Source organism: Dunckerocampus dactyliophorus, chromosome 1, assembly GCF_027744805.1.
Source record: "Dunckerocampus dactyliophorus isolate RoL2022-P2 chromosome 1, RoL_Ddac_1.1, whole genome shotgun sequence".
Lineage (NCBI taxonomy): Eukaryota > Metazoa > Chordata > Actinopteri > Syngnathiformes > Syngnathidae > Dunckerocampus > Dunckerocampus dactyliophorus.
The window spans coordinates 27446544-27459658 of NC_072819.1; the positions used below are offsets into that span (position 1 = coordinate 27446544).

General features: G+C 41.9%; 1 protein-coding gene across 9 annotated transcripts in view; it reads right to left on the reverse strand.

Annotated features, from left to right (window-relative positions):
• LOC129178015 (contactin-4-like) overlaps positions 1–13115 on the reverse strand; it is a 139353-nt gene that overhangs the window by 82572 nt on the left and 43666 nt on the right. For 4 of the 9 annotated variants that reach the window (XM_054769718.1, XM_054769661.1, XM_054769645.1 and 1 more), the window contains exons 3-4: positions 12618–12750; positions 3136–3311 (exon numbers count right to left, since the gene is read on the reverse strand). In XM_054769718.1, the coding sequence (XP_054625693.1) occupies positions 3136–3311; positions 12618–12750 (309 nt within the window). Of the gene's footprint in view, positions 1–3135; positions 3312–9267; positions 9329–9629; positions 10872–11868; positions 12470–12617; positions 12751–13115 lie in introns of those variants that run through there. The other 5 variants (XM_054769709.1, XM_054769699.1, XM_054769671.1 and 2 more) reach the window with 4 other exon arrangements.

Consider the following 13115-nt stretch of genomic DNA (forward strand, 5'->3'; position numbering starts at 1 on the left):
GGAGATGAATGACAACCACCACAATGAAATGCAATTCAGGTAATGTCTGAAAATTGACAGGAAGTTTGAATATGACCAGGGACAATATGTGCTATACACTGTGGATTGAGTGCAGCTTTGTGACAAAGAAGCACCAAGTGTACCCAAGATGGCTACATCTGCTACAACACCAGCCATATCTGAGTCTTCTCTCGCAGAGAAACAGACATCAGAATTCTGTCTAGTCTAGCTGTGCCATCTGTTCATCAGCATCAGGGCTGTTATTTGATATGTGCTGCCCATCAACAGTGCAGGCCCGAAGCTCACCTTGCCATCACAGATGCCTGAGACTCTTAGACTCTTATAAAATTAAATGGATGAGGGCTGTAAAGCATCAAGTATATGAGTTCTGTCAAGGCCCAGTCAGAGTTTTCAATTTATGGATCCCAAGTTTGTACACACCAGACAGAGTGAAACACTGGAGCTTGAATTATATAAACTAGAAAACTTGTGTATTCTCATTATTAACCACCAGTCAATCAAGGATGTTGTTTGCCTCTTGTCATCATTTTCAAGAGGATCCCACGAGGTCATATTAAGTTTGAATGAAACCTTTACTTGGGCAAACAACAACAGGCTGTAGTCAAAACATTTGAAGTTGAAATGAGTACCACCAAAATGAAAAAATTGCTGAAATAAAAACTAAAACATAAACAGCCCCAAAGAGCTTGTTAGCTCACCTTTACACAATAGATGAAATATTACCAGAAATGCTCAAATTAGTTCTGTTGCTGTTATATTGTGCAATATAGCTGTTAAGACGCTGCCTGGCCACAAAAAGTCACACAATCTAAGGCCCTGTCCACACGGGAGCGTTCTTGGGATTGAAAAAAATGTGCATCTGCGCCGGATTAGTAAATAGTTGCATTCAGACGGGAGCAGATCAGTGGGTGAAAACGATGTAATGTACAAGGAGCACCTACGTGTGGCACTGTAAAGAGACACACAGACAGAACCATGTGACACACCAAACTACAGAAGAAGAAAGAATGCATGCACATAAGTCCGTCATCTTCCAGTTTCCAAAGCTCATCTAGACTTCTGACAAAGTGGAATTGCTTCTACTATTCATTTTGGAGAATAAGACAACACAATATCAGGAGAATGACAACTGGGGTGAGTCATGTCCGTCAAAAGTTGAGATATTATGTTGGCTTGTCGTCAATGCTCATTTCTGGTCACGTGACGGCGACGAAGTGGCGACGGCTTTGTGACATCATCGTTTCTATAAAACAGTGTTTTGGCCGTCTATACGGAAATGTCAAGTTGGCGTTTCACTGTGGAAGCCGTTTTCAAAAAATACCATCTCAGGTCACCGAGAATGCCGTTTACGTGTGGATGAAAGGCTGAAACGATAAAATACTTTTGACCTGAAAACGTTTCCATATGGATAGCCCCTAATATTTCATCCTCCTTTAGCTTTGATTATGGCACACATTCGCAGGTGGAATAATTTCCACAAGCTTCTGCAATGTCACAACATTGATTTCTGTACAGAGATGCATTCATTTTTCACCAACATCTTGTATTGATGATGGAAGATTTGGATAATGGCGCAAAGTTTCCCCATTGTCCTTCCACTTTAAGACGTTGGACATTGTTCTTAACCTGATTTTAGCAGTTTCAGCGATCTCCTTAGATTTTTTGTCATGCCAATATATTGACCATTCTAAAACAGATTACTATCTTTTCCACGACCAGTATGTGTCCATGTGGTGATCTTTTTCTGGCTAGGCAGTGTAAGGCCCTGTCCACACAGGAAAGTTCCACACAGGAAAGTTCCTGAGTTGTTGTTTTTTTTGACGGGTTGAAAAAAAGTCACGTCCACTCTGTGCCAGATTAATAAATTGTTATATCCAGACGGGAACAAATCGCTGAGTGAAAATTATGTAATAACCAAGCACACCTACGTGTGGCGCTTTGAAAACACACGGGCGGAACCATGTGACATACCAAACCATAGAAGAAGAACACATGCACATAAGCCCGTCGTCCACGGCTTTTCAAGGTTTACGAGAAGTAGAATTACTTCTGCGAGTCATTATGGTGTTAAGACAACAAAATATGAGGAGAAAGTCGACAGGGGCGGGTTATATCAGGTCACCTAGAACGCCGTTCCCATGTGGATTAGAGGCTAAAACGATTAAAAAAACTTTGCCGTTTTGACCTGAAAAGGTTTCTGTGTGCATAGCCCCTAAATGACCATGTGGTCAAAGAGAGCTACTGTATGTTTTCCTTTCCACTTTCCCATTCACTCCAAAACAAAAAATAAGATGTTGTATACAGGGTGTTCTACATTTTTTGACATAATTTCTAATAATTTCTAATAAACTAGTGAATTCTCACTCAAAAGAATTTTAACGAAATATGTAAAAACTTAGTTTCATGTTTTAATGTTTCTTTTTTCAGGATGAAAAATTCAATGTAAAGACATTTTGAGTGTTGGAATAAGCTTGAACACAATCACAAGAGTGTGCAGCGTGCATTTTTAAGAAAATGCAATAATAAATACACCCACTAGAAAGCAGATTTGGATATGGCACAAAAAGCTCAAAGAGGAAAGCCTGTGAAAGGGAGCAGGATGACCACTAGTATTGTACTGTATGTGTAGTGCACAATCGGTGCACATTTTCTATATTTGTAAAGCTTTGTGAAATCAGTTATAAAATCTATATCAATTTGAATACTGCTGCATGTTGTTGGAATTTTGATGAATACAATTAAATTGTGTCTGCCTAAGACATGTACTGTAATTACTCAGCTATTCCTTTTTCAGAGTAATTAACAGAACATTTAATTTACTTGAAGCATTTCTTTACATTCATCAATTTTATGACTTCATACTAACCAATTATACCAAACCCTTAACCACCTATAATTTGAGTACCATTCAAGAAGAGAAATGTACAACCACTGACCTACAACCACACCTATCACCACTATTTGTTGTTGAAAGCCACCATACAACAGCGGAGAACACAGTTTTCATATTATTTCCTTCTTAATTCTCCTGAGACTTCTTATTACTATCTTATTTTTCATCTTAATTTTAGTTGTTTGTTTTTTTTAAAGAATAGTGTCCTTATATGAACTTACAGGCAATGTGGAGACTGGCCTCTCTGCTGACGATGGTGCCAAACGAGTTTGATGCCAGACACTGAAAAATGCCAGCGTCGTCTGCTTTACTCAGATGGGAAATGTGTAAGTTCCCTCCCATGAGGGAATAACGTGATCCTGGAGTCATTGCGATGAAAGAGTCATTTAGCCTCCACCTGGGAAGGTAAGGCACACAGGAAAAAGATTCAGTGAGGTATAACAAAAAATACATTTTAGGAATATGTCAAACAAGTGTTCTATAGCTTGATCCAACCGGAGAACATGAACACCAACATGGGAACTTAATGCAGCCTAGGCTTAAAAATTCTCACCTGTAAAATAATACTATACCTTACGTTGTTACAGTTTATTCTCTTGAATTAAAAGTAAAGTCTAGATGTTAAGATCCTACAAAGGCAGCATGGTGGTGTAGTGATTAGCATGTCTGCCTCACAGTCAGGAGATCTGGATGTGAATCTCTGTTGGAAAATCTCTTTGTGGAGTTTGCAGATTATCTTATTTCTTTCAATGCCCCCTAAATAAAATCAAAATTTTCGAGGTGAAAACTCCGCCAGAAACAGCGCAAGACTGCTCCCATCATCTCTCATCTCTGTGGCCATGCTCCTCCACTCTGTTTTGAAACCTGACACCACAGCACTGGTCTTGGTTCCTTTGCATACTAACAGTGATTGGATGTTTAGTGGGTGGAGGGGTGGGGGGCCCTCTGGGCTGTGAAGCCACTTTGACGAAACAGAGATGGCGACCCGTTAGACAACTAATAATTAACAACTAAAAACAAAGGGTGATATAACGTCTATGTAATATATTTGTTTAATCAACTGGGGGAATAGTTAATAAATAGCTGTTTTTCCCCAGTGGGAGCTTTTCTCAGCCACACAAGCATAGACAGGAGGCTGCATGTAATAGACTGCCAGGAGTTGAGTCAGGTGGGACACCCAAGTCGGCCAGGTCTCAGGGTAGAGGCCTGAAAAGTGCAATCCACTTCTCCAGTTTGATGGCTGGACACACAGCTAACAACCCATGCCGTGAAAAAAACACTGTTGGTGCATGATGTGTATGCATACTGCCCCCTTAACATTTCTACTTTCCCTCCATATGTGCATGCCTAGAACTGGCCCTGAAGAATACCTGACCATCATAAAAAATGCTGCTTCATAGATAAGAAATTTACACAGGAAGTTACACACAAACAAACCAAGCCATTGACAACACAACCTTGGTAGAAGTAATACATTTTCATCTGTGCTGCAAGCATCGAACCAAAATACATTTATGTGAAATGACCAACAAACAAAATAGCTTACTAAACTTATTCTGGCCTATTCAGGCTTTTACTGGGAGGCCTTCTGCAGAAATGAAAAGCTCTAACCTTGTCTGCCATGTCAAACTCTTTTATGTCCACGTCTTTCCATGGCCCTCAACAGGAGCCGACAAATATGTGTGTATGTGCACGTGTAAGGGTTGTGTGGAGGCAGCAGCCAGATACAAACTTGCACTGCACAAGCAGGTTAGACAAGGAGGAGTCCAGGGCCAGGTTGAGAGCCACAGTGATATTGAGACCATCATTGCATCTGGCGAGATAGAACAAGTTCACTCTTCCCAGAAAGATCCGCAACAGCAGCAGCCTATCCCAAAAGACAGAACATCGGAAGTCTGGAGAAGCCAATCCGGAAACCCAAGGTCAAGTGGCCAAAAGCCAAGGACAAAGACGCATGGAACAGCTTTGATGAGACCTTGCACACAATTCTCGAGAGCACCTTAAAAGGCAGTGAACATTGAACATCTTCGGTCAGATCATTTTTGAAGAAGGCAGGGGAAGATTTGGAAAAATGCAACAGACAAAGTTCTTTGTGAGGCAGATGAGGAAACGGAAGAGACAAATTCTCCAACTGGTGAAGGAGCGTTGCCTACTAAGAAAGGTATGAATGAGAGCCGAGGATGTGGAGAAAGATAGCCTACACAGGCTATGGAACCAGATCAAGACCAGATTAGTACATCTGAGGCGAGCTGAACAGATCAGAAAATGCAGAAGACGTAAAGAGAAAACAAGGCCAAGCTTCTTCCGAGATCCTTTCAAGTATGCTCGGCGCCTGCTGGAGGAGAACAAATCAGGAATGCTGCACACCACTGAGCAGGAGCTGGAGGAATACAACAAAGACCAGCTCAGGAACTGCCTAAAGTAGAGCTCCCTCGGATCACAAGGGCACGTACCACACCCACCTAAGCACACTTCTCCGTTCAACACCACTCCCCCCAAATGGCTTGAAGTCAAGTAGGTGGCAGAGTGAGCGAGAGCACCGAGACCAAATGGCGTACCGTATATGGTTCATAAGGACTGCCCTAGGACCCTAAAGCCCTAAAACAAGCCCTAAAACCCTAAAACCCAGTCCTTCTCTCCAACACTGAGCAGGGCAGTCACTACCTTCATCAAAGTGAAACACCAACCAATTTACAGGCATAGCCTTACTGAATGTGGAAGGGAAGGCTTTCTTTTTGGTGATGGCAAAACGCATGTCCAACTACCTTCAGGCAAACAGCTACATAGACACCATCTGTCAGAAGGCAGGCCTTCCTGTTTTTCCCTGTTGTGTGGAGGTCTCAGCTATGATCTGGGATCAGATCCAGACAGCAAAGAGGTACAAATCAGATCTGCACGTGGTCTGAATAGACCTTGCAAATGCATATGGGTCTGTTCCCCCAGCTCATCCACTTTGTTTCAATTTCTTCCATGTACCATCATGCATCCAGAGCCCAGTAGCAAGCTATTTTGAGAACTTTAATGTCTGCTACACAACCCAGAAGATAACCGATTGGCCCAACTAGAAAAGCGGATGGCAATGGGCTGCTCCATCTCACCTATCCTTTTCACGGCAGCATTCAAGATCATCCTGATCGGTGGAAGGCAGATGGTCAGAGGCATCAGGTCCCAGTCAGGCCAAAGACTACAGGCTCTTCATAGTTACATGGATCACATCACCACAATCCTCCAGAAAGATGCGTGCACAGCCAGGCTCCTGAAAAGGCTTGAAGAGCCCTTAGCATGGGCCCCTATGAGTATAAAACAAGCTAAGTCCTGCAGTCTCTCTATCGTAAAAGGTGTACAAAGTGACAACATCTCCTTCTCAGTTGGCGGTGAGAAGAACCTGCTGCTGGCAGACCAACCGGTACAGAGCCTTGAAAGGCTTTACACAGCTGACCTGTCTGAAAAACACATGGCTTCCTTGGTTGGTTCCCAACTTCTGGACAGGTGGACTGGACTGGTGTTACCAATTCACCCTGTACCAGCGCCATTGAAGCTTTGTGACATCACCCTATCCCCAGCTGAGAAACTAGACACCAAAGCAAACACCTACATCTGGAAATGGCTGGGCCATCCCCGATGCCTTCCCACCACAGCACTCATGGGGAGAACCATTCTGAAGCTTCCACTGAAATCCATATGCTTAGGCTACAGACAGGAGAAGGTGAAACTCATTTTCAAGCTCAGCGACCCACCCGATTTATCTATTAAAAGCACCAGGGCCGAAGTCCACACTGGACGCAAGTGTGATGCCACACAGGCCGTCGACCACTCGCCTGAAACACCTGCAAGTCATTGGGCTACAACAGCAAGGCAAAACCAGCTTTGGATGGGGACCAGCCCCCAAGATGTGGTCCAAGGCCACGAGGAAAAAAAGGAAAGACCTGGTGATCTCCAAAGTTGTCGAGATCGAGGAGGAGGGTTACAAAATCAAGGCCGTCAGCCAGCAACAACAAGGGAGATGGACCACATGGGAGGATGTTGAACCATCACGTGGGCCGAAATGTGGAGGATGCCCCAAGCAAGGCTGAGCCTCGTTATCAGCGCCACGTACGACTCCCTAGAATCTGCACATCTGGTATGGCACAGAGGAGATTCGCCAACTGAGCAGCTTCAGCAACCCGTGCCCTGCAGCACATCCTCTCGGGGTGCAAGGCGGCACTGACACAGGGCCGGTACAGGTGGCGCCACAACAGAGTGCTACAGAAGCTAGCTGAAATCCTGGAGACACGCAGGCTGGAAGCCAACAACACCAGCCCACCTACATCACAGCAGCGGATCCGGTTTATCAAGCAAGGGGGCAAAAGCCAGAGCAGCACAAGACAGTGGTCCCTTCTTTCCCCTGGAGCTGAAAGGACCATGAGAGCTGACCTCGACCAAAAGATGAAGTTCCCCCAGAAAATTACACCTACCTCCATCTGGCCAGACATTGTCCTCTGGTCTATCCCCAAAAGGACTGTCATCATGGCAGAACTGACGGTTCAACGGGCACTCGACAGTAGAAGTCGAGTGCCAGTGGCTCATGGTGTACCTGGGAGTTACTGGACCTAAGTTAAGAAAGGCACTCAAAGACCTCACGGAAGAGGTAGAGCAAGGCAGATTTTGGCTCTTGCTCTGTAGGAAAGACAGAGCATGGGGGAAGCCAGAAGCTCAGTGTGATGATGGTTTTGGTAAGCGGTTAGGTTCATGCACAAGCTCACAGATGGACACAGAGTGGGAGAAGGATATTCCAGCCGGCTGCACAGGGTGCTCCACCACTTTGAGATGTTCCAGGATTAAAAAAGTTAAATATCAGTGAAGGGTGGCTCCGGCTGACGACTCTGCAGCCAGCCAACTGGCACCGTCGGAGGTGCGACAGACACACCCACCTGTGCTTATACCAGTTTGGCTTTGACTGTACAGACTTGATTTGTGGGAGGGGTAATGTTCACAGATTATTTTGCCGTAGTTTAGGGATGAAACAATGTAAGTTTAGCAAAAACAGGAGTCTCAAATTCACGGCTCACCAGGTCATATTTTGTGGCCAGCAACTTGACATGGAAGAATAGTGTAAATGCAGCCCGCAAGGTCAGGGCTAGACCACTATTACTCATAAAAAGCAAGTATAAGCCATAACTGAACTAACAGTCAGCTTGCCACATACAGTATAGAAAATGAACAGGGGAGTCACTAAACAGAACACTACCTACAATTGCGGTGGTAGAGAATGACAGCACAACATGTAACAAGTAAACACACACACATATCTGTAGGCAACTACTACTATCAGGAATCATTAACAACTCTAACTTCAGCAACTTTTTACAAACCAATTCCTACAATGCATGCATCACTCCAGATTAGGGTTATGACAAAATATCTATATATCAAACTACCGCAATATCAAAACCTACTATGGCTTATCGATACCTTTCATCGTGTATAATTTTTTAATTATTATTATTAAAATATAGCCGCTATAAACTATCACTGTTCCTTCTCAGTGAATCGAGTGAGCATTTTACATGCCGTCTAGGAAAAGCTCTTTGCGACAGCGGCAGAAAATTGGGCGGAAATTGAAGCGTAATATACCAGCAAAGAATGGAAAGACACGTCAGCATAGTTACAATCAAAAGTGTGGAGTCACGTTGACTTTTATAGCGTGGACGAGACAACGCTGGATAAGCACTTTGTAATGTGAAAGAAGTGTCTGATGAAAATACTTTACTACTTTGTAGAATTTATCTACTTGAGAGACATGAGATGCTGTGTTTTCTGAATGAGTGTAAAATAGCTTTACTGTTTGTCAAAAATCTAAACTAAAATCCTGTTTACACTTATGTAGAACTAAAACTGTTTTTTTTGCACCATTGCTGCTTGTATTGTGTATAAAATATACAACAAAATTCCACCCTTTCTCTATACTGCTTGTCCTCATTAAGGTCATGGGTAAGATGGAGCCTATGCCAGCTGAATGCAGCAAAATACAAACAATGAAATTGTTTATCTATTTATTTGGTTCACCCTATCACCGTATTGAGACATTATCGTTAGCAGTTGCCCCCAGGTAAATTGAGTTTGAGACCCCCGGACTAAATGCATTAGTGATTACACGACAATGCTTGTGTAACCCAGGGTACACCCATGGTTACCATACACATAACATTAGGAAATCTGTAAATGTTTAAAGTAACCCACTTTAACATAAAATCATTTACATGGAGGGTGTTCTCTTGCAAAGTGATTGTAAAGTAACTGACACATCATTAAATATACACTACAGAGATGTGTATACAAATGTGTTTAAAAATATATGTATTTATTACACTCACCTGTTGGTTTCTGTGTATTCTTTGATGTTGCTGCTCCATAATGCCTATACACAGCCTCGCTCTAGTGAGACGAACCAAAAAAAATCTGATACACTGGTCCAACTAAGTGTTAATTGAGCTAGACAAACCCAGTACTGCGTATTACCAGCAGTGATAAAATATCTTAAATGTTGTACAAAACACAACATATTTAATTTATTCAGATCAATAGCTTCTGAGAAATAGTCACACTCTGAGTCAAAAGTAAATTACAAAGAAAAGGAGAAAAAGGAACGTATAAGAGAAAGTAATAGAAAGTCAGTGGTATAATGAAAAGAACATTTTTTCATATGCAGTATAAAAAGCCAAAAAATGCTGCCTACTAGGTCTTGATTAGCTCTAAAATACACCAGCTTCTATATTTGTCTCTCTCCATAGGCACTGGTTTTGACATAGAGAGCAGAGTGGCCAGCACTGAAGAAAGAGAGAGACAAAATGAAGAGACATATGCAGTGGAGCAGTGCTCAACAGCAGATTAGATGATTAGATTGATTTAATGATTTGGTGTTGCAGCTGGAGCACCTCCACATGAGACAAATCGTTGGGCAGTGGTGACATCTTGATGCAGGCAGGGGCTCTATATCGCAGTCTTCATTTGGTAGCTTTAGACAAATTAATTTGTCCTTGGTGCCCCTAAAATAGACTTGCCTATATTTGCAGCATATGGTGCACTGCTGCAAATCCACACGGGAACCCAAACTTGATAAAAGTGACACAACTGCCAAAGTGATGACAGTAATATGTGACATGTTCATTTAACCAATAATGGCCATCTGAATATCCCTGAACTCCCATCCACGAAAGAGAGGCACAGCTTGTGAGCAATGTAAATGAGGTATATCATCTGTTACATGGCACTTGTTACAATTAAACGTAATAAAAGCTAAATTTAATGTGACAATGAGAACAACGTTCTCTTGTGGCAGGAAAAATCTTACAACCGTTTTTTTAACAAAAATTAAAATGACTGGACAGTCCACACAAAAATATTGAATAGCTCAATACGTTCTCCAGCTCATCTACATATTATTCCCTGCATTTAATTTAATTTTCTTTGGCAGGAGCCAATCACAAGCCATCAGTGAACTCACGACGAGCTTGTCAAACCATTGGAAATCGCAGGAGGTCATTACTCAATATAAGAGTTTGACTGACAGTGTCGTCTTACAAAGAACACTAAACTCATCACACAGCAACTTAATACGCAAAAGGTACCTAGGAAAGTACCAATAAAAAACAGCTATTTTAACATTTTCCCATAATGCACTGCGTTCAGCCACAGGCATTCATTGGTGCCTGCCAGGCCGCTGCAATGTTGTCAGCCTCCCTCTTGGCTCTGGGCTTCTTTGGCTCCCTCTAGTGGACCGAGGCAGCATTGCAGCACCATCCATCCATCCGTCCAACCATTTTCTATGTCGCTTGTCCTCCAATGAAATGCAAAATACATTATGGAAAACGTTAAAATTGTTGGATTTTTTTTTTCATTTTCACTTAACTTTCATTTTAACTTGTATTGGTCCTTGTATTGTGTATTTCCTAGGTACCTTTCGAGTGTTAAGTTAATGTGTGATAAGTTTAGTGTTCTTTGTAAGATGACATCATGAGTGCATGCCATGATATGCCATTTTATGACGTGGAAATGTGCGGTTTATAGTCCTGTGCAGTTTATATACGTACATATCTGTTTTTTGCTCTAAATCTAATGGGTGCGGCTTATTCACTGGTGCGGTTTATAAATCAGAATTAACGGTAGTCATTGTATCATATATTAAGAGAAATGGTGAACTGTTGCCGTGGTAATGGTAACGGTAATGGTTTAATTTTATTTCAACATGCACGCAAGTTACAATGGAATACGTCACATAAATCAATTCACAGTTCCACATGTCCAAAAGGAGTAGGAGGAAGCAACGTTTATTTAATACTACCCCCCATCCGTTCCACATCTTGTGCAGTACATTTATTTACTTCCTGTATTCCATAGGTAATTCCCAGAAATTTATTTTTGTTCACCCTTTCAATGTCCACGCCGTCTATTTGTATTTGGTTGTACGTGTCCTTTTTGCTATTACCAAATACAATTATTTTAGTTTTACTTAAGTTCAAGGATAATCTGTGTTTACCAAAACATCTGTTTGATATGGCCATTTCATCCGTGACTTTTTTAATTACCTCTTGTGTGCTTTACCCAGAACAAACGGCAGTAGTATCATCCGCAAATAATACCACCTTTAAGTCTTTCGTCACTTTACAGATGTCATTGATATATGAATTGAACAGTTTTGGTCCCAATATTGACCCCTGGGATACTCCACACACATTTAAACTTGCAGATGTGTATTCTCTTCGCTTTACAAATGGCTTCCTGTTTGCTAGGTAACTTTTAGCCCAATTCAAATCTAATCCTCTGATTCCGTACCTTTCTAATTTTGTTGTTAGGATGTTGCGATAAATTGTATCAAAGGCTTTTGTGAGATCCATAAATACTGCAGCTGCACACTTTCTGTGGTCTATAGCGTCAGTAATTTCCTCTGTGATTTCAATCAGTGCCATATTATTTACACTATTAGTGGTTCGTCTGTGTAGGCTCTCAGTCGTACAGGAGTTGTCCATCGAGGAAAAGGCTTCTTGAGACGTCATCTGTACTTCTGTGAAGAAGGTGTCGGACGTTTCGCTCCTCATCCGAAGAGCTTCGTCAGCGAACTAATAAGTGCTGGTAGAAGTATTTTAGAAGTTAAAATCAAAAGGATTTACCTTGAGTCAAACAGTCATCCACCTCACAAAAACGTTATGGATATCTTGAAATAAACATTTCAGACTGCCGCTGTTGCTTCCCCTGCATAACAAATACAGAGTCCGCACCCCGATGTCTGTCAACATATGTGGTTAGCTTTTTTCTGTAATTCCATTTCATACCACAATGTTGACATGTAAAATAAAACGCTCAGTATTAATCCAATCAGATGTTCAGCGCTGCAAACTCCACCTAAAGGTTCAGAGAACTTAAACAGACCCTACAGTTAAGTAGGGTCATCAAATGACTCAAATAATTGGTCCAGAACTTAACTTCGGCACCAGTTCCCGCAGTCCAAGCACGCATAGTTCTGGGTCATAGTTTGTGATTCCAGGGTAAAGTTCCTGAGGTGGATAAGGGGAATATCTTCTGGAAAAAGATGGCATTTAACATAAGATTTCCATATTCCTTTTTTAATCTGCAGCAGGTTGTAAACACGTAACCCTTCAGTCTAAAACCCTTTCAAAGTGAGCTGCTACTGGTATGCACAACATTAAGTGACGCCTGGAGGCTTTACCTGTAGGAGGGTAGTGGATGTCCCTGGGCCTCACAGCTAAACACCACCTCTCTTCGATTCTTTCCATGCTGAAGGGGAAACACAACACTGCCGGGTTGTTTGGTGAACACAGGCCTCAGCAAAACTCTGTTTCCTACGTAGAGGAACAAAACAAATATGTCAGCAGAGATGCCTCAGTGAGCGAAAAAACACACTGTTGTGCAAGCATGCATGTAGATGTAAGCAATTGGAATATGGTGCCAAATCACTCAAAATAATTTACCTTACCTTTGCTTATGAAACTTACACTATAGAAGACACAACATCAAGCGTAATATTTTCAAAGACATTAGGATAAAACAATGAGAAAGAAGGGAACACTGTTTAGAAACATATTTACATTTAGAATATGTTTGCATTTCCATAATAGCACATACATTTGGAGGTTCTGTAGGTAATGTTGTTATTTGTACAGAAGTCAGGTATGCCTTAAGTCTCTGGAGCACTGGGAGTACAAGG